The 23,885-nt window shown below is 44.8% G+C and overlaps 1 protein-coding gene across 1 annotated transcript in view; it reads left to right on the top strand.

Moving 5' to 3' along the window:
* Positions 1-23,885, top strand: part of ITGA9 (integrin subunit alpha 9) — a 350,494-nt gene that overhangs the window by 202,127 nt on the left and 124,482 nt on the right. Inside the window, exon 18 of the mRNA XM_060163908.1 lies at positions 17,593-17,743. Within this exon, the coding sequence (XP_060019891.1) occupies positions 17,593-17,743 (151 nt within the window). The remainder of the gene's footprint in view (positions 1-17,592; positions 17,744-23,885) is intronic.

The following is a 23,885-nucleotide window of genomic DNA, read 5'->3' as shown; positions in this document are numbered from 1 at the left end:
GAAAACCCACCATTTATTCAGCTCCAGATTCTGTGGCTCATCTGTTTGGGTCTTCTGGTCTCCTGGGCTCCTTCATGGACCTGCAGCCAACTTCACGTTGGCTAGGTGTCTCTGTTTGGGGGTCCAAAATCTAGAACACAGTGCACAAGGCCTCATGAGACCTGTTATAGAACTGGTCTGTTTTCACTTTTTGCCACATTCTGTTAGCCAAAGCAAAGTCACAGGGCCAGCCAGGTTCAAGGGATGGGGAAATAAACTGTGCTTACCGCTGGGAGGAGCTATGTGTCATAAGACAAAGGATGTGAATAGAGAAAGGCTACCAATCAGCCCATCATACCCCGCTGCTGCAGGGGATTCTGGATCTTCATCCTGCAGGGGATTCTGGATCTTCATCCTGCAGGGAAACACTAGGGAATGGTGGGAAGCACACAGCTTAAAATTATTGCCTCTGAGGGGTGAAGGGGCTGGGGTGCTTGTACACCAGCTATGGAGAGTCATTGGTTGAGCACTACTCTGGGTTTGGGTGTGCCCTTCCAGCCTGTGACAGACAGCAGCCGGGTCTGGTTCTGAAGAAAGGTCCTCAGCTACAGAGATTCAGACACCGGCAGCTGGAAGTCAGCAAGATCATTTGAAACAGTCTGAGGCGGGTGGCAAGGGCGTGGACGACGTCTTCTACACCCACTTTCTCAAAGAATCTCAGTTGATGCATTCATTCTGGAATTTCCAGCAGAAGTGTCATACTACCTTTTGACACCCAGGCTTCTTTCCACTAACTTGTGGAGAATGCTTTCTTTCCGCATTTCCAAACCCCTAACATTCTCCATTACTGTGGTAACTTGATTTCCTCTTGCATGTGTCTGCAACTTACTCTGTTTCCCCTTCTCTCCCGAGCGGCACTGTGTATCACCCACCTGCTGAAGGGCATTTGGCTGTAGTAAAAACCCATGAGCCAGGTACAGGGCTGGGAGCTTTGTTCCTGTTTTCCTGAGGATAGCAGCAATGGCAGGTGAGGGAAGTGTCCACGGCACATCTCAGGCAGAGAGGATCAGGCCTCTGCCCGCTCCATCATCCCAGGAGGGACCTGGGTGGAGCTGGGCCAAGCAGCTGTGCTGCTTTGCAGCCCTGGCTCCAGCCCAGCCCCAGGAGGAGCACAGACAGCGACTCCACTGTCCTATACAGTAACTCAGGTGGGGTGGAAAGAAGCCCAGCTCGAAGCTTCTTCATGGTTGGTGGTTCTCATGGATAGCATAGCATTTCAGATGCAGAACAAGAAGCTGATAGGCAGGGATTTGAGTCACTTTTCTGAGGTCAGAAAGAAAGCTCAGTAGCAGTGGCAGGAAAGAAAACCTGCTGGGAGGTTCCTGAGGCCAAGTCCAGTGTTCTAGCCATTAGACCTGTGGCCTCTGTCTTTAAATAGCCTGTTTCTTGCTCCCACTCTGACGCGCTGCTAACTAGTTGGAATGACTTTGGGGAATACCTTCCTATCTCTAGGAGGATCTGATTTGTAGTTTTCTAAAGGGTGGACCAGCCTTGGTGTGAGGCCCTACCACACATGAGCAGCAGAGATCCATCCCAATGAATATTGGGTATCAGGGACAGCCCTCCCCCTGCTGAACAGACACTAACCAAGATTTTCCATCTGGATGGTAAGAGGATGGGGAATCTGTAGAGGAGCCTTGAAGACAGAGCTGAGGGGTAACCATGGCAACCATGGAAGAGGCTGGGACCATGCTCACAGCTCCCTCCCCAGCCACCCAGGAAGACTGGATCTACCTCACAGGTGTACCTAAGAAAATAGTATTTGCTAATATTTTCCTTGGCTTCCAAATAGATCCAACCATCAGAGGTTTTATGCGTAAGCATCTTTCCAGCAGGGCCAAAATGATATGGCTATCGTTTTCCTTCTCACTGGACATTCAACCTAAGAAAAGGATTTACCAAAAGAATGTAGCAAATGGATCCTTCACTTCTCTCAGATCAAGAGCAAACGGAGCCACATGCTGTTGGGGTTTTTTTGTTTTGGTTTGGTTTTTTTGCTAAGATTTTTGCAGTTTATTCTGTGTGACTGTGGTGTTGGTCTCTTGCCACAAATGCTAGACGCACCCATCCTGGGGCAGACTTACTGGAAGAAAAGCCAAATTCCAAAGATGCACAGTTGTTTTGTTTTCTGAAGTAAATCTTCCCCCAAACATATTTTTCTTGGACATGCCCTCTTATTAGCATCTCTCCCAAATTTGTTTACAGCCACCTGATATAACCTCAGGCAAATCAGAAAGTGGCCCTGCTTCTCTTGGTAGGTGGAAAACCAAAGACCACTTTGGCTTTCTCCCCAGAGGTCACTGCCCCTCCTCCCAGGGCCAAGGTGACAGGCTTAGGTAGAACATGAGCTGCCCAAAAATCACCTCATTGCAATTGCCATGAGAGGGAAGGTACTAGGTAAAGAACTTCTAGATTTTATGAGGCTTCCTCCCTGACTCCATTCCAGGTGATCTTGATCCAAAAATGATGAGGCTGGGTGGAGGCTGTTGGTGCCGCGCCCAGATCATTTTATGGTACAGGTGCCCCGTTCCCAGCTGCCATTAAGTGTCCCCTGCCAAGGCTCACAGCTGCCCTTCCTCTTATCTTGAGAAGGGCCCTTGCCTCATGGAAGTCGCCTTGCCTGAGAGGTTACACCCATTCTGGGCAGCCCTCTCCAATGACTGCTGATTTAAGGTACAAAAAGCCAGCCTCTTGCCTCAAGTGCCAGTAACTCTATGCTATGTTTTGTGCTCCAGAGCCCCCTGTGAATCAGGCCAAGGCTAGACTGTACCCAAGACCACCTTGGTCTTACTTGCATAGACTCTTCCCCACTCCAGTCCTGCTTCCCGTGGCATCCCTCACAACCACCCGAATCCTTCCTTGCTGCCAGGGAACCCCACCTGAGATGCTGGAGAGCTCACACCTCACAATCTGTTCCTTCTCAGATCTCCTGGCCAGGAAGTCTGAATCTTTTTCAGAACCGTGAGTTTCAAAAGGAAACCAAATTCAACGTATTTATCAGATATGAGTGGGGGAAAACAGTTGCCAGTGGGCTTTTATCTGCCCTCTTGGAATTGGAGGGTTTTTGGATTTTTAAAAACCAGGACTGTGGAGTGATGAGTAGGAGGTCCCTTCAGGGGGTGAGTGGGACTTTGTGTCTTTTAGGAATACTTCTGGTTGCTTCTTCCCCCAGGACTTTGTTTTTAAAGAGGACTATCCAGACGCAGGGATCAAAGGAGAGGGGCCCCCTGTGAGATACAGCTTTCATTGCAAAATGTCCTCCCTGTGGGAGCCAGAGCAGATACAGTCCTCAGGGCATAAAAGTCACGTGCTGCTCAGGTGAAGTGAGCAGCCTTCCTGGCCAGGAGCGCTGGCTCTTTTTTGAGAATGTTTACTGTGATAATGAGATTTGAACAGGAGGTGAATGCCATTGTTTCAGTCCACAATTGTGTTTCTTCAAGGGAAAAAAAAGACACATTTTTTAAGTTTTCATATATTTTAAAATTTATTTATTTATGGCTGCGTTGGGTCTTCATTGCTGCACGTGGGCTTTCTCTAGTTGAGGCGAGCGGGGGCTACTCTTCTCGTTGCAGTGTGCAGGCTTCTCATTGCGGTGGCTTCTCTTGTTGAGCACGGGCTCTAGGCATGTGGGCTTCAGTAGTTGTGGCACACGCGCTCAGTAGTTGTGGCTCACAGGCTCTAGAGCACAGGCTCAGTGGTTGTGGCACAGGAGCTTAGTTGCTCCACGGCATGTGGGATCTTCCCAGACCAGGGATCGAACCCGCGTCCCCTGCATTGGCAGGCAGATTCTTAACCACTGCACCACCAGGGAAATCCCAAGTTTTCATATTTTTTTTCTGGAAGAAAATTGTTCTTTGTGTGGAAGAACACGATTCATTTAACCTCCTGAGCCAAGAAGGAGAAAATTCTCATTTACACACCTCTCTGTCCAGCTTCCCCAGGTTCGTCGATTTTAAAGATGGCTCATGGTTAGACCTGGAAGAGTAGGATTGAGATGAAGGAAACCAACAGCAGTTACAAATCTCTTATTCTACACCTTTCAGAAATGCACGTCTTCCTTTTCCTCCTGATGTCGGAGGCTAAGCATGCTGTCCATCCCTCCCTTTACCTGGCCTCTCATCATCATTGGTGACTCATCAGCACTGAGTTAGTCCCTCCCTCTCACTTGCCATAGGACACAGGTTCCTAACCTGAGGATATGGGTTCATATCCTCTTGGTGGTCTGCACTTTGAATTCATGGGGTCTGTGAATTTAGATAGGAAAACAATCACAGCTTTATTTTCACTAACTTCAAAGTAAAATTTAGCATCGTAGTTAATTGTCAATGTAGACGACGAAACAGAGTAACATTAGCAGGACCTGTGACTGTCACACATAGAAATCACTGATATTTTCACATCAAGTTACAATGTTGCACATATTTCAAAATATCATTCACATTCATCTCTACTTCAAAGTTATGGTAGCTATGTGATCTACCGCCAAACCTTATTATTCAATGTTATTTTAAAAACCCATATTCATAAACCACATATTTTTAAACATAATTATCACTGTATAGCTGGGTTTTTTATAACTCTATTTTTCATTTTATGCATTTAAAAACATTTTGAAAAGGGGTCCATTCACTTCACTAGACTTCCAAGAGTATCTGGTGACAAAAACAGGTTAAAAACCCCTGTTCTAGAAGTTTTCCCTGATTTGGGGAAAAGATACATGTTGGAGAAACAAACCTTTTGCTCTGCTTACCGGAATAGACAAAAGATTTTTATTATAATATCCAGAACTGAGACTTTATTATAAGGCCTGTGTCATATTATTACACATTTTTCTCTTTTTTTAACGTGGGGTCAAACCTAGAAGCCGCTGGAGGAAGTAGTTCCCGGACCCTGTAGCTCCCAGCATCTATGATACACTGGTGATGAAGTAAACATTCATTCCTTGTTTGGGTTTGTTAAAGACACGGGTAACTGTCTATCACAGCTTTGATGAGCTCAAGAAAACCAACGCTTCAGGCCCAAAGCAGAGAAACTGGGTATCGTGGTGAATGTGGTAGCCACTTTGTGCACAAATGGGCACATACGTGGTTGTTTGAAGTGCTGCATCTGGAGTGTCTATTCTTCTTTCTACCTTTGGGGACCCAGGTGGGAAGAGCCACTTTCCTCTGGCCCCTATGACTGCTCACCTCACAGGAAGAAGTTTCCAAATCAAGGAGGCTTGTAATTTCAATACACTTTATTGTCTGTGACCATTTACATTCCCCATTTGGTTCTTCAGCTAGAAACAGGGAAAAATGATGGCCATGACAGAGTTATTTGTGGAGGGACCACAGTGGCCCTGCCGACTTGGGCTTTCTTGAGTTGTCTGGCCTGCGTCATGAAGTGCAGGTTCACTTCTTGCATTTTAAATGCATGTTGGCTGAGTTTAACGGGCGGTGTGTGTGGTGCAGGGTGGCACTGGGCCGCTGCTGGTCAGGCCATCCATTGCTGCACACCATCCCCGTCATGGCATCAGACCTCTGGGCAGCCCGCAAATTTGGGGAATTCCTCTGCCCCCCAAAGTACTCTTTGTCTTTAATCCAGTTGTTATAGTTGGTGAACCTGATTTGTTCCAGATGTTGTAAGATTTAGTGATTCCGGAAACTACTCCTCAAGTCGAGGCTGATGAGGATTTGAATTCCTCTGTTCGCTGGAAACCAGCAGTTCTTTTCACAGTTAAGCAGATGGGGCAGGAGGAGGGAGCCTAAGCTTCTTGGAGGGGCAGGGAGGGCCCTCGGGCTTCTCATGTCTGCCTTGTTAGAAAGAAGGTAGCCTTTGAAGCAAATACTGATTCTATAACTAAATGAGTTATTAAATGACCCAGAGCTGGGGCCACATTGATGCTAGCAAAATCAGTGAGGATATATAGACATTTTTTTTTTTTAAGTAACACATATTTACATGAACGATCTGAATGTTACTAAGGAAACCACTATTTTAGTTCAGATCACCTTAGTAAATACTTTTCTCTTACTTTATGAGCATAAAACCATCCAAAGGGGCTACGTATGAGGGAGATAGAGGTATTTCTGATTTCACATAAGTGGTTTTCAAAGCAGATATTCACTCCCAGGAATCATTTCCCTGACCCTCTGTAAACTTTAGTTGACATGCCTTACAGAGGTGCCCCGTGATCTCTGTCTGGAGTTAATAGCCATGTGGGTCTGTTTTGCATGATTAGAAGGGATTTATAAAGCATGGCAAGATGTGAAGCACATCTCAAACTCTATGTATAATAGCCCACTGTTGGAGGAGGTTGAAACCTACACCCGTACAGATAGCATATTCTGTTTAACAGAGTATTATTGGTTTATGCAGTTTTTGAGGATATAAACAATATGAATACTAAAGCTCCTTAAAATTATAGATTTAAAACAAAAGCAGAAATTAATTAATGTAGATTGTTGCTGTTTAGATTTTTTTAAGTGTATTTGAAAGTAGACAAATGCCCAGATAGATGGTGGTGGGAGTCTGGGACAACCTGTGTAAGTGACCCAGGGATTCAGCTGCAGCCCAGCCAGGTGACTGGGGTGTGTATCCAGGGAAACCAAAGTCAGGAGGAGAAGCTGAGTGCTGACAGAGCTATGTGCGTTGGGCACACCTGAGAAGCAGGTGGGTCCCTGACGTGGCACTGAGTTTTGAACAAAGCAGAATAGGTTGCAGGTTATAAAATAAGGGGATCCTGAGCTGGTCGGTATGAGGATCATCAAATGGGTTAGATCAGATGATTGTGGGGTGAGGCTGTAAACCACAGGAGGTTTCCCCTGGCCTGGGCTTTTGTGGGGCCAGCTGTACGATAACCACAGGACAAGATGAATAGTTGGGCAAAAGTAACAGCTCCTACCATTCTAGAGTATATTAAAATATAAAACAAGATTAGATTTGATTTCTTAAAAGTGTACATTTTAGGTACAATATCTTTTTTGGGCATTTCTTGGTGATTCTTTTGACCAAAAAATATGTTTTTACCAAAAAAAAAAAGTGATATCTTTTTTGGTCGTCTTAGTTAATAAAATAAATTCCTAAATGTTTGCCATAATAGCTAGAACCTTCAAAATCAGGAAACTTTAATGACTTTTCATGGCAGTGAAAATTGGTATTTGGATTCTATATACTTTGATGTTTCAGTGAGTTCTATAAGAATAGGCAGTAAAACTATTAAAGTAACTAACTAACAAAGTAAAACTAACTAAAATGAGCCAGCAATACAAAAACAATTCCCATCCCTGTAGGAAGGAGGAACTTTGGAGCTTACACTGGAACATTCCATGGGGACTGAATCCTTTGTAGTCCCTTGCTGGAACTCAAGGTTTCCTTGTCCAGAGTTCCATCGCATGAAAATTGGGGAAAGGATGGCTTCCCTAACTTATTGCAAGCTGAGAGTAAGGGACTAAGAATCTAAAAACATAGCGCATTTATCTGTTCCCCACCTTTCTTTGCTCTGTTCATAGGAGCCTGACTCTGAAAAACTACATTTCCCAGGCTCCTTTGCCAACAGACTTCCTGTTAAGTTTGGCCAATGAGAGCACCGTTGAGAGGCTGAAGGGAGGGAGAAGAAGGGTCAAGGTATTTCTCCCAACCTCACCCACTTCATGCAGCATCTCTGGTAATAGCTACATCCCCTCTGTGGTCTCAGCCTCTTCTTGGCAGTCCCAGCTCTGGTCACAACCTCCTCCCTCAGTCCCTCCAGCTTCATGGATAATAGTTACTTCTAATCTCTGGTTTTCCTCATCTCCCCTTGTTTTCTCTTTTGGCTTTTCTGGCACCTTTGTTCCTAGTTCCCCGTTTTAATCTCTTCCAGTGAACTACCTGGCATGGACTCTGTTTTGCTAGCTGCACCCTGACTGATACAGTGTGTTTGAATCCTGGCACTTCCATTAGGTAAACTGGTACTACCACTAATTACCCAATAAGTTCCTAAGTCACTTATATCACTTGGTACTCAATGTCATTGCAAAATAGGGAGGAGATTGCTCTATAATCAATTCTGAAGTCCTTTTCAGCTTTAAAAGACCATGAGTCTCTAAACTTTGATCTTATAAAACTGTGTGTATCACTCCACGTCTGACTCGGAGATGTTTTTATCATTTACTCCCCAGGACATGGCTTAGCCTTCATAATATTCTATGTGTACAGAATATGGTGAAGGCATTCCCAGTGGCTTCTTACCTCTAAAGGCTGATGTTGGCAGCTTTTTCCTTTGGAGACATAAAAATGTTGGGATTTTGAGAATGGGTTTATACAGTTTTGTATAGATTGCTAAGGAGTTGCCTGTGTCATAGAGGCGAGGCCTCCAGTCTGGCTCTTTGAATGCAAGTGCTTCTGTAATGAAGAATCTCAGGGGCTTTGAAGCAACTCTCAGATGCAGCAGTAGGTTTGACTGTAAGAACTCTCATCCTGTAGAGGTGAACAGAGGCTGAAGACCAATCACTGTAATGACATTCTAGGACAAAGTGGTGTCAACACTTGCGCCTTGGAGATATTGACAGCTGCCCTCCTGGGTTGCGAAGCCAAGGACAGCCCCTTATAGAGTGCCTGCCCTGCAAAAATGGGTTCAGAAATTTGTGCTTGCTGCCATTTGTGTCTTCTCTAATTGGTCCCTAGTCATTCTCCCCAAAGTGAATTGCACTGGGGAAGCTCAGAAATATATACTCCTCAGATTCAGCAAGGGTGGTGTGCTATGTGACTTACCTTAAGGTGCACTGGTTTAGGGCAGGGACAATATTAAAAATAGTTAACAACCTGCACAGCAGGCATACCTACCTTTTAGAAGCAGTCACCAGGCATAGACAACCAGAACAGTGCCCCTGGTGCAACCCACTGGCGGTCAGCCCTGGGTTAGGGGTGTGTTCAGTCACCCATACCTATCTTTCCTGGAACCATGGGAAGAAACGGAGACTATGGCACCTGAGGTGGATCCTTGTGACGGTGGCATGAGAAGGAAAGTGAACAGGATGTGGATCACAAGGGGTGGAGTGGGGTTTCTCGAAGGCCTGGAGCCCCTTTCAGATGGTCAGAGATAACAGGATTAGCTGATCTGACCTGCCAGAAACAGGCCTTATTCACCAGGTCATAAAGCTGGCATAGGGCCCCACCACAGGCACTGTCAACACTGTCAAATCCCTTTACCCTTATGTGCTGGCCTGGCGTCCGGCTCCCAGAACTGCATCTCTCTGCCTACTCTACCCACCGGATAGCAGTCAGGTAGCAGGCCAGAGGTGCTGGGAATAGATGCTCTCCCTTTCCCACATCATCCCTCAACCAGTGACTGGAGTTGGCACATAAATTCTTCCTTCATTGCACAGATGCGACAACTCAGGACATTCCTTATGGCCTAGATCTGTGTGGTTTACCTCCTTTTTGCACCACATCACATGTAACCAATGAGGTTCCCCTGCCCAGTGTACAACTTGGGGCATCACATTTTGGTAAAAGTCAAAATTATCTTCTGGGGCAGAAAAGTACATATGTGGGACACCTTTTTTTTTAATTTTTACAATATTCATTACAGCATTTTATAAGCAAGTGAGTTTCAGGAGCTAAATATTATCAATTTTATGTCTTTAAATACTCAATTTTATTTTTACCCCAGTTTATTTTCCCTAGACCTCTATTTTGCAAGTAACATGAGCAAATCTGTGCCATTGAAACTTAATTACAGACAACCATATTATATGTTAAAAGTACAATACATAGAATTTGCTGAGAATCTAGAACAGTGCTGACCAATAGGCTTTAAACTTTTTAAACTTTCTGGTAGCCACATTGAAAAATTAAAGTGGAACTGGTGCAACAAATTTTATTTAGTGTATCAAAAATCATTTAAACATGTAATTAATACTAAAGCAGTGATTGAGTTTTTTTCTTTTTTTTTTTTGCGGTACGCGGGCTTCTCACTGTTGTGGCCTCTCCCGTTGCAGAGCACAGGCTCCAGACGCACAGGCTCAGCGGCCGTGGCTCACGGGCCTAGCCGCTCCGCAGCATGTGGGATCTTCCCGGACCAGGGCACGAACCCGTGTCCCCTGCATCGGCAGGCGGACTCTCAACCACTGCGCCACCAGGGAAGCCCTGATTGAGATTTTTAAATCCTTTTTTGTTTTATTGCACTAAGTCCTCGAAATCTGGTGTGTATTTTACACTAATTCAGACCTGCCGCATTTCCAGTGCTCAAAAGGCACATGTGACCAGTGGCTACCATATCTGACAGCATAGGTCTAGAACATACTATGTTGTCTCACTTAGTAGATGAGAGAGCTGGGGTAATTATACACCAATTCTCATCAGTCATTGTTTGAGGGCTGCTACAGGGAATGTCAGGGGCTTAATTCTTAGGCATTTAGCTGGCCTGTAGCAAAAGGTCCTCCGGCAAAAGATGGGGATGCTGGCAGATGGAATTGCAGCCTTGGAGGCTGTAGAAATAAGACGCCCAGGGACAGGAGCAGAACCACCCATACATAGCCTACTACGTTTTGCAATACCTTCACTTTGGTGCCTTATTATTTATTAACAAATTATTTGCAACACACCTGGCACTGGTGACTCAAGATAACTGTTAAGTTTACTGGCCTAGAGGATAAACTCAGCACTCTGACATTCAAGGTCCATGGGAATCTGGACACAGCCTACACATTCTATCAGTATTGTCCTACCCATCTTATTGCTAAGAATGTCCTTTTCCTGCCTCTTTCCATGTTATTTCTGAGTCACTTCCATCCCTTTATCTTTTGTTTACTTTTTTCTCTGCCTGGAATGTCCTTCCTATTTGTCTGTCCCCCCATTTGCTCCTCATCCTTTAAAATTTGCTCATTTTCTACATCTCTCAGGGAACTTCTTACAGCAACATCAGTCTACAGTGATTTCTTTGCTCTGGATTTCTCTTGCCTCTTATACTGCACCTGTTCTTTTGGCGTGACTTGTCTTATCAGCTTCATGGTACATCTCCTTCACATAATAATTTATTTGGTGCCTTGTGCTCATATTCCTCATAGGAAGACATCCGATGAACAACTGTGGTTTTATGTGGGTTTTTTCATGTTTGTAATTTTAAGCACTAAAAGTTGAAAAGCTATGATAGTTGTCAACAAAGTGCCAAGAGGGAGATTGTCCAACATAGCTGCTGAAGGCATCTGGAGTCATCCTGAATGCCTCCACCAATTTCAAGGAAAATTGTCAAGAGGAAAAATAAGCACTCACAATAGCTTTTGTAAAGAGATGACAGCACCCAGTATTCTAAATATTCTAAATGGTAAGAAGGCAACTACGATTTCATTTCTCATCCTATACCCGAATAAGTGTTATGTAACTTTTATACCGTTTAGTTGTATTTTTATGTACTTTAGGAGCAATGCCACACAGGGAGAATCGCTGGCCCAGGAGTTAGGAGGGCTGCCTGGCTCTGCCACTATCTTCTGTGTGGCCTCAGGGAAGTGGTTAATTCTGGCCTTTATCTGCAAAATGATGACTCAAATGAGTCCCCATCCAGCTGTCAAGTTCCATTTCTGATTTTATGATGTCTGCTCATTTTTAAGACTAGGAATTGTTTATGATTTTAAATTACAGTGGCTATAATTTATGTCACTGCTTTTATGGCACATTGTTGAGGATATCTGTGATTTGTTGGATGCTGAATCCTTACTCAGGAATGTGGCCCCCGATTTTGACATTTCTCCTATGGGAGAACATGTTCTGCTTCACAGTGTCCTTTTTAATATGATTTCCATGAATGGAGAAACCAGTGTGTGTGGGTGTGGGTGTGGACAATCGGTCTTAGCCAAATTTTTGTTGACAGGGCTATCATTCCATTAATTGTAGGATTCACGGTTCACTTCCTTGATAATACTTTGCGTAATATCCCCGATGGCCCTCCCCTAACCCCACTGTCCCTGCAGAATCCCTTCTTTGTCCTCTCATCGCATACAGGGTCTCGTAAGGGTCTCATAAGGATGTTTGCTTATCCCTAAGGGTCGGCGGGTAGCACATATTGACATTAACTTATGTCGCACATGTTTGTTTCCTCCACTAGACTGTGAATTCCTTGAGGGCTGGAACCTGTATCCTTGGTGCCTAAATTGAGAAGGTAGTTTTTAAAAGTGATGGATGGATAAATGATTAGAAAGAGGAAGGGAGGGAGGATGGAAGGAGGAAGGCAGGAAAGGAAAGAGTAGGTGGATTTGGCTGCCCTGTAGTATTACCCTAGTTGTCATTATCAAATATAGTTGTGGTTCATAAATATAATGTCAGTCTTAATGACAGTATAACAGGAAGTTTTGTGAACTCAAATACAGTTGACTAGAATGTGCTTGACTTAACCCCTGTCTTAGCATCCTTTACTCAGGCTAAATTTAAACTAGCAGCAAAAGAAAATAAAAGTATTATATTCTATAAAAGATAGATTATAACCACAAGTTATTTAAATAAGGTCATTGTTTATATCTTTAAGACTTAAGGAAGGTCTAAAATGATCTAATAGAAAATTATTAAACACCAATTTAGCTGCTTTAGTTTCTTTCCTTAGTATCTTCACCAAAGAATTATCTGCATAAAACTGTTTCTGTGATGGTAGAAAAGAATTTGCTTTAGTGACCTTTAATGGTTCAGCATAGGATGATTTGGTATGGAAATGTATTGCATTTACCCAATAAGGAACTTTGAATGGTATGTGTTTTTAATGTACAGTAATGAGTGAGGTCAAAGTACAGTTTCTACAGTGATCCTCAGGTACCACACGACCACTAAGATGCCCATAGCAGCATCTGACATTTGGAGTATTGAATGAATTGGCACTAAACTTCAATATAAACCCAGCATGTTCACAAACAGCTGCTGTAAGATGTATTAGAACAGTTATATTTATTATTTTTGATAAAACATGAGCAAGATGTTTCAGCAGGCTGTATGTGTGCTGTAAGATAAACTTTATAGAAACTGTACAGTTTGTACCTTATGTTAGTGACTAATCATGCCTTTCATATAAAAGTACACCAGAGTCATTGGTGTACATAGAAATCTGACCCACTTAAGAGACTGCAGAATCAAATTAGAATTAATGGGAAAATTTCTCAGAGACTAAAATGCCTTGAAAATTAGAAAGATTGTTCTTCAGTAAATCAGAAAGCACCCGTGGAATGTTTAGCACAAAAACACTGTGCCTCATTGTTTTACTCTTTTAGCAGTCCCGTCCGAGACGTTGGTCTTCACGGAATCCTGTTTTTTTTCAGATGTCATTAAATGACATTTCTTGCCAAAGCCCTTCCTGGCTGAGCTGGAGATTATATAAGAGTTGTAGCTCAGACAGCCTTCATGATGAAGGAAGTTTGGCACCAGCTCCAGCATAGCACCTCCATGGCCTGGTGACCTTGATCAGAGTGGACTCCCCTGTGGGGGACTCGGCATCTTCACCTGTAAATGTAAAGATTGAACTCATGATCTGTTGTGGGGAGGTCATGCATGCCATTCATTCATTCAGCAAGGGTTTGTTGAGCACCTACTGTGTGCTAGGCACCATTCTATCCCTGAGGGTTCAATGATGAGCAAAACCAGACAGAAGTCCCTGCCCCCTGGTGCCTAGATCCTAGTGGGGAGAGAGATCATCCTTAATCAAACAGCCACACAAATATGTCATGACAGCCTTGGGAAATGCCATGAAGGGCTGGTGGAGCCCTGCGGCTGAAGAAGCTCATAATAGGGAGATTTATTTCACCCAGACGGGAGACCAGAAAGGGCATCCTAAGGGTGTGACAGGTGAGGGGCTGGAGAACGCAGGCAACGGTGGAGAGGGACGGGCTTTGAAGGCACAGGAGGCACTGAGTTCTAAGCTCAGCAACTTGACCACCTTATCTCCCTGCATCTCGATTTCCTCATCTGTAAAAATACAGCTGACATCAGGAACTTTTCATGCTGTCATGCTGTTGAAGGTTTCAGGACAACTTGTTTGCAAGTACCCAGCACCAGGCAAACTACATTGCATTGCATTTCTAAGAATAGCTTTGGAAGCAGAGATCTACTGTTTTGTACGTGGACTTTCAGATGTGAAGAAAGAGTGAAAACAGCTTTGAGCCTTCTTTTGTTAAAACGTCTGAGTTTGCTTTCAGCCCTGGGAGGTCCCTGGCTTCCCTTAATCATAGAGCCATGTTTGCCTTACTTGACTTTGAAAACCTGGGAATGACCTTGCTGCCTGATTAAGTGACAGAGGCTTTAGGGGCTGGCAGAAGATTAGACATCCCTGGCCTGATCCCTTGCCGTTTACACACAAGGGAAGGAGGCTGATCACATGAATGACAAAACTGGAGTGAGCAGGCAGCCCCTGCCCCATGGTCCTGGGCTTTTCTGTCTTGTCTCTCTGCTTAATATTTCATTTGGAAACTATGGATACTTTCTGAGGCTACTTGTGGGTGCTTAGGCAATTCCTTCTTGAGATAACGCAAGGCTAATGCTCTCTCATAACTCTTCAAGGCCTGAGAATTACTTCTTTAATCTTAAAAAAGCAAACAGGAGGACAGAAATAACCCATCAATTGTTTAAAATGAAAATGGCCAACAATAATAAATAATTGCCACAATAATAGGTTGAGGTCAGGGTCTTCATTTACTGGAGGCCATTCAAGAATTTGAAACTTTTCTCCAAGTTAATTTTTCACATCTTGTTTGGATCCTCAGAGCTCTTGCTTCCAAAACCAAGGCCATCAGATCTCTCATTGCACGTTATTCTTGTTGACGTGCCAGGCATGCAGGAAAGTGAGGTCCTCTCTTCATGGATGGGTAATGATGATCCCCTCCCCCCAAAAAATGCATATTTCAAAGTTTTATAGCCTACTGAGATTTTGGAGAGTTCTCTTCTCTTTCATGCTGTATTAATGGTTGCAAACAACAATAAACATGTGCTTGTTAATTTAAGTGGAAAAGGAATTTATTGGAAGGATATGGGTTGGTTCAGAGCCTAGGCAGGAGGGAGAGGCAAGGCTTAGCCCAGGATGCCAACCCTGGGCTGTCAACTCCTCTGCAACCACCTCAGATGATCTCAGAGGGCCCTGGTGTCATTGGGCAGCCCTCAAAATTCGTGGCCCCAGTTGGCAGCATCCACCCCCCACACTGAGGCCACTTGACCACCCTTAGATCACGTGACTGCACTTAGTTAAGTGCCCACACTTGAATGACCAAGAGAAGGGCAGAGGGAGGGTCTGCCCCTTTTCTGCTGATAGTTCTTCCACCTCTCTTGAGATTCCCCCCAAACAAAAACGTGTCAGGATGCTGAGTGGCCAAAAGTAAGAACTGTCCGTTACTCAAACCCTCATATGCTTGATGACATCTGCCACTAACTGGCTGGCCAGTCAAAGATCGGCCTCCAATGTGAATTTATTTTGTCCAAAACTCACATTCTCTAATAATCATCAGCCTCACGTGCATCTTCATCCTTGTCATCATCCTCACCACCATCATCCTCATGCCGTTGATGGTCCATTCACTCCCCCGCTCTCCTGGGCTGCCATTTCCCTCCATCTCCTCACCCTTCAAATATTCCCCTCTCCCCCTCTCCCTTCCCAGTCTTTGACGCTGCTTCTATTTCACTGCAAAGTGGAAGCAATCACAGGGGAACTTTCATTTGTTCCTGCCACCCTTCTACTGATGGATCTGGGCCATGCGCTCCACTTTCTCACTTCGTACCAGCTGAGGCCTGCCCCTCCGTTTGTTCACCAGGCCATCCAGCAGCTGTGCCCTGTCATGTCTTTATTAATTGTCCCCTGTCTAGTAGATCCTTCCTGTGATCATGTAAATATGCCATGATAATTCCCATCTGAAAAGAAAAAAACAATTCCCTTGAGCCCACTTCCCCCACCAGCTGTCAATCCTATTTCTCTGCTTTCCTTTATAGAAAAATTCCTCCAAAGAGTCAGCTTTATAGAAAAATTTCCTTTATAGAAAAATTCCTCCAAAGAGTCAGCTGTGCTTATTGTTTCCATTTCTTCTCCTCCTACCTCTCTCAGACCAACTCCGATCATCCCTGTCACTGCACTTCAGCAGTTCTTATCAAGATCACCAATGGCCTCCAGATGGCTAATTCCAGTGGCCAGTTCTAATTCCTCATGTTAGATTACCACATTTGACGAAACCGATTACTCCTTTCTTGAAGCATGTGGCTGCTTGGAGACTGTCTCTCTTGGTTTTCCTCCCATCTCCTTAGCCACTCTTTTTCAGTCTCCTTTGCTGGCTCCTTGTCATCTTTAGCTCCTAAACATGAGACCCCCTTCTCTAGTTACATGCATTCCCTAGTGATCATTTCTAGTCCACCCAAATGCATACCTCCAACCCTGACCCCTCCTTCCACTCTAGACCCTTACATCCAACTATCTCAGCATCTCTTCTTGAAAATCCAATAGGCATTTGGATTTTCTCTGCTGACCTTCTATACCCATGGTCTTTCCCATCTCAATAAGTGACCCCTCTTCCCTTCATCCAATCCATAAGCAAAATCTGTTGGCACAACCTTTGAGACATCCAGAATATGACCTCGGCTGCTACATTGTGGTCTGGGCTGCCATCTTCTTACACCTGAATTATTACAAGTACCTTCAAACCAAGCTCTCTCCTTCCCCCCCACCAACCACTCACTCCAGACAGTTCACATCACATCCAGTGAGCCTTTAACCATTGAAGTCAGGTCACACCATGCCCTGCTCAGAGGCCTGCAGGAGCTCCTGTCTCAGAGGCAAACCATGGGCCTAGGGATGGCCCACAATGCGTGGTCTGCCCACCCCTACTCCCTTCACCTCGAAGCCCATTTCCTCCCACTCTGCCCCTTACTCCTCTCCAGCCACACGGGTCTCCTTGCTGCCCTTGAATACACCAGACACAACTTTTCCTTTGCTAGTTCTCAGATATCTGGGTATCTTGCTCTCTTTCTTTCTTCCAATTTCTACTGAGAGGTCACCTCATCAGTGAAGCTTCCCTGATCGGCCTATTTAAAATTGCACCCTACTCTCCCTCCAAATCTGGTGTCCTCTATCCTTCTTACCTTTTGTAAGTTTTCTCCGTTGCTCTTATCACAATCTGACCTGTATGTTTGCTTCTTTATGTATGTGTTTTTTGTCTCCTTGAAGCTACAGGAAAGCAAGAGCTCTCTTTTGTTCACTGCTTTCTCTAGCACATAGAGTAGTGATTGGCATGTAGTAGGTGCTCAGAAATATTTGAATAAATTACTGTATGACCAAATTCCATGTATAGGTTATTAAATGTCTTATAATTTTCCAAGTTGGATGCACTAGATTTCACATGAGCCACAGGACAGCTTAGTGAGTTAGGCAACACAGGACCATAGAACTCCCCGTGCTTAGATGACGAAGCTGAGGCCCATGGGGGCTGACTGAGTGCCCCGGGACGCATGGCTAGTTACTGGACTTCATGGGACTTGTAGTTCTGATCCCAGTAGAGTTTCCGCCCCCACTCTCAGCTATCCCCTGAAGCCTCATGTTATATCAGTGAAAGCTTCAGAACACTTATTGCTGTTCATATTTCCTTGCAGTGTTGATGACAGAACCCCGTATCTAGCTATGGGGGCTGTGAAGAATATCTCCCTAAACATCTCCATCTCCAACCTCGGGGACGATGCCTATGATGCCAACGTGTCCTTCAATGTTTCCCGGGAGCTCTTCTTCATCAACATGTGGCAGAAGGTAAGAAGGACCCACATCTAGTGCATTTGCTGACTTTCATCGTACCTTGGAATATGCAGTGATTCTGCAGAGGTTATTCCTTTATGTGGAGGATCGCTTGGAATTATAATTTTTTCCTCCTGAACTTAGAAAGCATCGTTGGTAAAAGCCAAAGAAACCGTAAATGCCCACGATGCATCAGAGCCGTATCCATATCTCACACAGTTTCCCATCCCTTCTCTCTTGTGAAACCCTCTCTGCACAGTTTTATGTCTGGCCCCTTCTCTGAGATGATACAGTCATCATCTCCGGCACATGCATGTTCTAGAATATTCCCACTGTAGGTCAGTAGTTGTTGTGAAAAACCAGATAAGAAATGAGAACAGATCACTGCTTATCATGCACGTTATCACCAATGGTGCCCTTGATGTTTTCCATTTGAGGATCATGAACATCTGCCTCTGCTTTGGCATATTGATTTAGTCCTGAGATATTTTAGTGAATTGAGGAAATTAAATTATTTCCATGAATTGAGTGAGTTTTAAAGAGCGATTTAATTTATTTGCACGATTGACGTTTAAATAGCATGACTCAGAAAGGAAAAAGGAGCTGGGATTCTCTCTAGTCATCCCATAATCCCCCTCAGTGAACCACTTTGGGGAAGAAAGTGTAATGGGTCTCAAACGTAGGCGGCAGGAGGAATGAGTGGACTCGGATAGACCGACTTCTACCTGGTGGTTGTCTGACTGTGGGCAGCTGTTCCGATGGGAAGTTTTGCAGCTTTTCAAAGTGTTCACAGATTTGAACTGCAGCACCTTGATGTCTGTGTAAAAATGGAGCCGGAATCACTTTCCAAGGGAAACCTTGGCCCTGCCCACAGGTGAGCGCTTGGTGTGCCTTCGGGCGGTGGGCAGCCTCTGTCCAGGCACAGGTCCTGCTAGGCTCAGTTGTTTGGACAGGACTGTGCCAATCCTGCCTGGCTTAGGGGGCAGCTGGGGCATATGGAGACATCCTGAAAGGCACTTCAAGAACATCCCAAGCAGTCATGTTAGAATCTCTGATGCTCTGTAGCTTCTGGAGCTACAGGGTAGGGGAGACCACAGAGGCATTGAATGCAAGAAGGGCATGCTTTCCAGCCACTTCTACACCCCCAAAATTGTCCCTGATTTTAAGCCCAGTCCAGAGGGAGCCAAGAATCTTCAGGGTTCTATTACCTGGCTGTGCACCGAATCTCTTTTACAGAATGTCATGTCTGTGATGGGTGTTCTTGTGGGGCATAAGAGGGTGGATGGGGGGAGGGGGGTTCACTCAGGGACCAGACCTGTGGAACTCACCTTTATGGTAACTAAGAGGGTGTGACTGGTGACTGGGTCATCACATTGAATGTATTCCTGTCACTCAGGACCCATGGGAGAACTTCCTCTTTGTCTCAGAATTAGGAATAGCTGTGCTTTTCCAGAGCATTTTGGCTTGTTCATATCTGTGGACACAGTCATCCTTATAACCAACTGAGCTTCGTTGTTTCTGTTGCCTGCTAGGAAGCTCAGAGCTTGCCCCACTCTGTTAGTACCTAGGATTTGGTGGTATAATTTATAAACTAAGTAGCCTCCTGCATCTTGCTTTACTTCCCTTCACCATGTTTTTCTTTTTGGCTTGGAGACTGTGTAATATTCTATCATAGGATATAGTATGGATTGCCTATGAATTCCTACTATTGGATATTTAGATTATTTCTAATTTTATTCTCTTTTAAATAATATTATGATGAATATCTTCTACAGAGATTAGTATGAGCAAATGGTTATATCCTTAATCATAATTATTTGGGTAATGGGAAGTAGCATTTATTGACCATGTGTTATACACCACAGGTTTTACATACATTTTCCCATTCCCTCCTTACTGCATGTGATCCAGGTGCACCTGATTTATTGGAGGAATGTTCTCAGGAGAAAAGAAGTGAGGGAAGCAGGTTGGGGCAGAAAGGGCTGAGTAAGGGTGTAAAATCCAGCCTTGGTCTGGGTTGTGGGGTGGAAAGAGGTGGGGGAATGCCCTAGAGCATAAATCACTCAGCAGAACTGTCCCCCCTTGAAGTGGAAGGGGAGCACCATTTCCACCCTGTCATCATCATTGACCACTGGGGGTGGTGGTGAGTAGCCTCCCTGACATCCTGGACAAGGGGACTCTGGTCAGTCAAGGACGACGCATGTGAGAAGGACACAGGTGTGTCACTAGCTACTGTAACTGATCATGGGGCCAATGAGAGCACATTTTTATCTCTTTGGCATTGAGTCCCAGCAACCTTTAAAACCTTTGGCACAGGGGACACTAGGTTTCAATTTGGCAGAAAGTTGACAGGGTATCGGGCTCTTCAGGATGTGGTGGGCATTAGTCCAGTAAAGGTGGCAGGGCACAGAGACATTATATCATGTAGCTGCTGCAGAGGCAGGACTGGCTAGAAAAGCAGATGGGTGAGATGGCCCTCAGTGTAGCAGGAGAAGGAATAATAGAGAAAAAAAATTCCCTTCCTGTGACTACAACCACAACTGCAAAGTTAAGCAACTGGGGAATATAAATGGCATCACTCAGCTCAGAGCAAGATTTTAACGGCATGCAGGTGGGTAATGAGGGAGACAGGAGAGGGCCCACCCACCATGATCCACCTACCAGAACCAACATGGGCCCTACCAAAAGGTTGTAGCACATTAAGTAAGAAAAGTATACCTCCAGATACAGAGGGAAGGCATACCTTTTAAAAGACTATTAATAGAAAACAAAAGTAAATTTTACTGAGCGTCTGCTTTTGTTTTTAGTAAAATTCAGGAAAAAAATGAACGCAGCAAATGATCAGATAGTAGAACAACAGACTGAGAAGAAAAGGGAATGGGCTGAGAGAGAAGCAAAAATAAAGATTTTGAGTGGGATAAGGAAATATTATAATGAAACCAAGAAGGTAATGACAGAATCAAAATATGTGTTATGGGGACTTCCCTGGCGGTCCAGTGCTTAAGACTCCATGCTTCCACTGCAGGGGGCCTGTGTTAGATCCCTAGTTGGGGAACTAAGATCTTGCATGCCGCGCAGCATGGCCAAAAAGAAAAAAAATATGTGTTATGATCAGGAGAGAGCAGAATTGGCAGTACGGGAAGTTGATTCATTGTTGCAGAGGGTGTATTTGAGGAGGTCTCTGAGAATTCAGAGAAAAAGAACAGAGCAGTGGAGAAGGATGGCAGTGAAGACTAGGTATGGAAGGTGGAGGCTGGAGAATCAGCAAATAGAAACAGTTCCAGAATCACTGGAATAGAAGACATGAGTAGACAGCAAAGAAGGATCTCCGTTTTCTTGAATGGGTGCTGCAGACATTAGGCAAAAGTGTTAAGAACAGTTTAATGTTTACACATAACCTCATGACATTTCTAATTTTACAGGTATAAAAATGATACTACTCGTACCTAACAGAAAACAAAGAAAGCCATTTTCTACAGATTTCTGTAACATTAATAGCAATAATTAGAAATTATTGTTCCATGGTGAAATAAGAATTCTATACCCAACCAACTTGCCCTCCATGGTAAAGGCAAAATAAAGATATCCTTGAATATATAAGAATTTGTAAAGTCTACTAACTCTCCTGTTTTGGATTCCCCCCAAAGCAGACCCAGACACACTGGTGGTGGTGTAGGTAGTTTAGAGAGTTGTCTCCGGGGGTGGGGGTGGGGCACGGTGTGGGAGTGGTGAGTGACGAGAGACAGGAGAGTGTGCACGGAGGGGCAGGTGGTGCTGTGGGCAGTTCGGGCTCCATCCTGCTGCAGACCCTCTGAGAGACAGAGTCACCCCTCAGACTCACTGCTCTGTAGGGTAAGGAAGCTGCTGGAGGGTTTATCTACCAACTCCTGCTGCTCATCCATGGAGAATCACTCCAAAGGCATTAACTGTCTAGCCTTTGCAGCCTTCCCTGGCTGTGGGCCATACTTCCTGGGGCCAGGAAACAACTCAGGCAGAGAGTTGGGGGAGCTTTGGGCCTGGAAGGGGACTGGCCTCAAGTGACCAGCCCTACGGGTGTTTACAGGGAACACGAGCAAGGCACTGGCAGCATCTGCCACAAAAGTCATGAAAGCTTGAATAGCCGTGAAACTCTTTCTGAGAAACAGTTATAGATACAGCGTATTGTTGAATAAAAAGTGTATTAAAGCCAAATAAAAAAAGTAAGCAAAAACAATTTTTACAAATATTGAAAATATTAAGCAAATGTAAAAAAATTATTGCCTCAGTAAATATATAATTTTAAAGATTAATAAAAATAAACCTATAATCTGTTTTACCATAAAAATTTGAGAAGAAACTTAATCTTGTCACTCCTCCTGCTTCACATTCTTCAGGATGGAGCTCAGGCTCCTCAGCTGTTCATGAGAGGCCCTTCCCAGCCTGGTCCTTCCTGCCTCCCTTCCTCCCTGGCCTCATTGTTCACCATCCCCCACATACATGCTTGAATCCATTCATACTTTATTACTGAAGCTGCCTTTACCCAGGAATACCCCAGCCCCAGTTTGTTTAATGAACTGCTCTGACCTCACATCTCAGTTCAGGGGTCACCCATGCAGGCCCCTCGCATGGCTGCACAGGTGATGTGGGTAGATGGATAGTTGGGTGGATGGGTGGAAGACTAGCTGTCCCTCTTGTCCAGAGTCACAAAGCAACTCAGCGCCCAGGCCCTGACTACAAGGTCACCAGTCTTCTCTGTCATCACACAATTAGTGATGTATCAGTTTCTGAGACTGAACAAAAAATATCACTTGAGATGGATTTTTCTATCTCATGCGAGGCTTCTTTCGTGGATTTGTTCTTCCTTTAAGGGAAGGCTGCTTATAAGAATGTGGGCTGCACAGGGATGACTTTTCTCTCACCTACATAAAGCTAAAAGAGAGAATAAGAATGGAGAAAACATGGTTTGGAATACCACTGCATCATACAACTTTAGGGTCACGTTCACCTTGGGCTCTACGTGAGCAACACCTCAGGGTACAGTTCCGCAGAATACATAAACGGTGCCCTCTGGAGTCATTACAGCTATGTGGCACTGGAATCAAGATAAAGTTGAGTTGTCATTTCTTGCCTTGGTGCTACTTGGCACAAAGGGACTTAGCTCTTCTTGCATCCGTGGAACAGGAATGGAGTTGTTTGGACAGCAGTGATTAAGTATCCGCTAAGTGCCAGGGACTACCGGCTGCTAGGAGACACAAGGAGGAGTAAGCGCTGGTCCTAGCTCCCAGGGAGCTCAGAGCCTAATAGGGTGAAAGACATATCAGGAAGCATTTAAAGTACAAGATGCCAGCTGCTCTACAGAGGTGCTGAGAAGTTGCTTTGAAGGTGAAGCAAGTCGCTACTGTGACAGCTAGTCTTGGGTTGGACAGAATCCCTAGACGGATGCTAGGGGTAGATGGATGGGCGTCTGAAGAGTTGGTGTCAGCCGGTGCCAACATTGCAGACCTGGGGTCGGTGGGTGAGGTGGGCGAATTTATTTGGGAGGTGAAGTCCAGAGCTGGGCTGGAGTAAGGCTGAGATGGCAGAGGAGAGCAAAGGAGGAGGGACAAAAGGAATCCAGCGAGATGGAAAGAGGTTGCCCATGAGGGACAAAGGACCAGTACCATTCCTAGTGGCAGGGTGATGACAGGACATTTTAGGAATGCTGATGCCTGCTGTTCTGTGCTGAAGTAGCTTGTCAGGTAGGACTCTTGCACTCATGAATAACTCACATGAGCGAGAGAAACTCAAAAAAAGAGGCTGGGTTCATGAGTACATCTTTATGATATTGACTGCCGTGCACACGTGGAACACGGACATTGTAAGCTTCAAGCAGGTGCAGGAGAGCTCCCAGCTGACTTTTGGGTACAAAGGGGACGCAGCAGTTTGCCTTGGAGTTAGGGAAGCCCACGCTGGGAAAGAAGAGAGAGGAAGGGCAGGCTCCTGACCTAGTCTCTTCTCCACAGCGTGCACTCTTGATTTGGGTCTCCCAGATGCTGACCTTGAAACAAGGAATTGAGGTCAATTCATTTATTTGAGAGGTGCAGGAAACACTGGTAAGGAAGTGAAGTGATACAGGCAGGTGAAGGCAGCTAATGAAGAGGGTGCATTTACACCAGGTACCACAGTGGGTGATGGGGCT

The sequence above is a fragment of the Lagenorhynchus albirostris genome, chromosome 10, assembly GCF_949774975.1.
Source record: "Lagenorhynchus albirostris chromosome 10, mLagAlb1.1, whole genome shotgun sequence".
Taxonomy (NCBI): Eukaryota; Metazoa; Chordata; class Mammalia; order Artiodactyla; family Delphinidae; genus Lagenorhynchus; species Lagenorhynchus albirostris.
The sequence above is the reverse complement of the archived record's forward strand: the minus strand, read 5'-3'. Positions and strand labels throughout refer to the sequence as shown.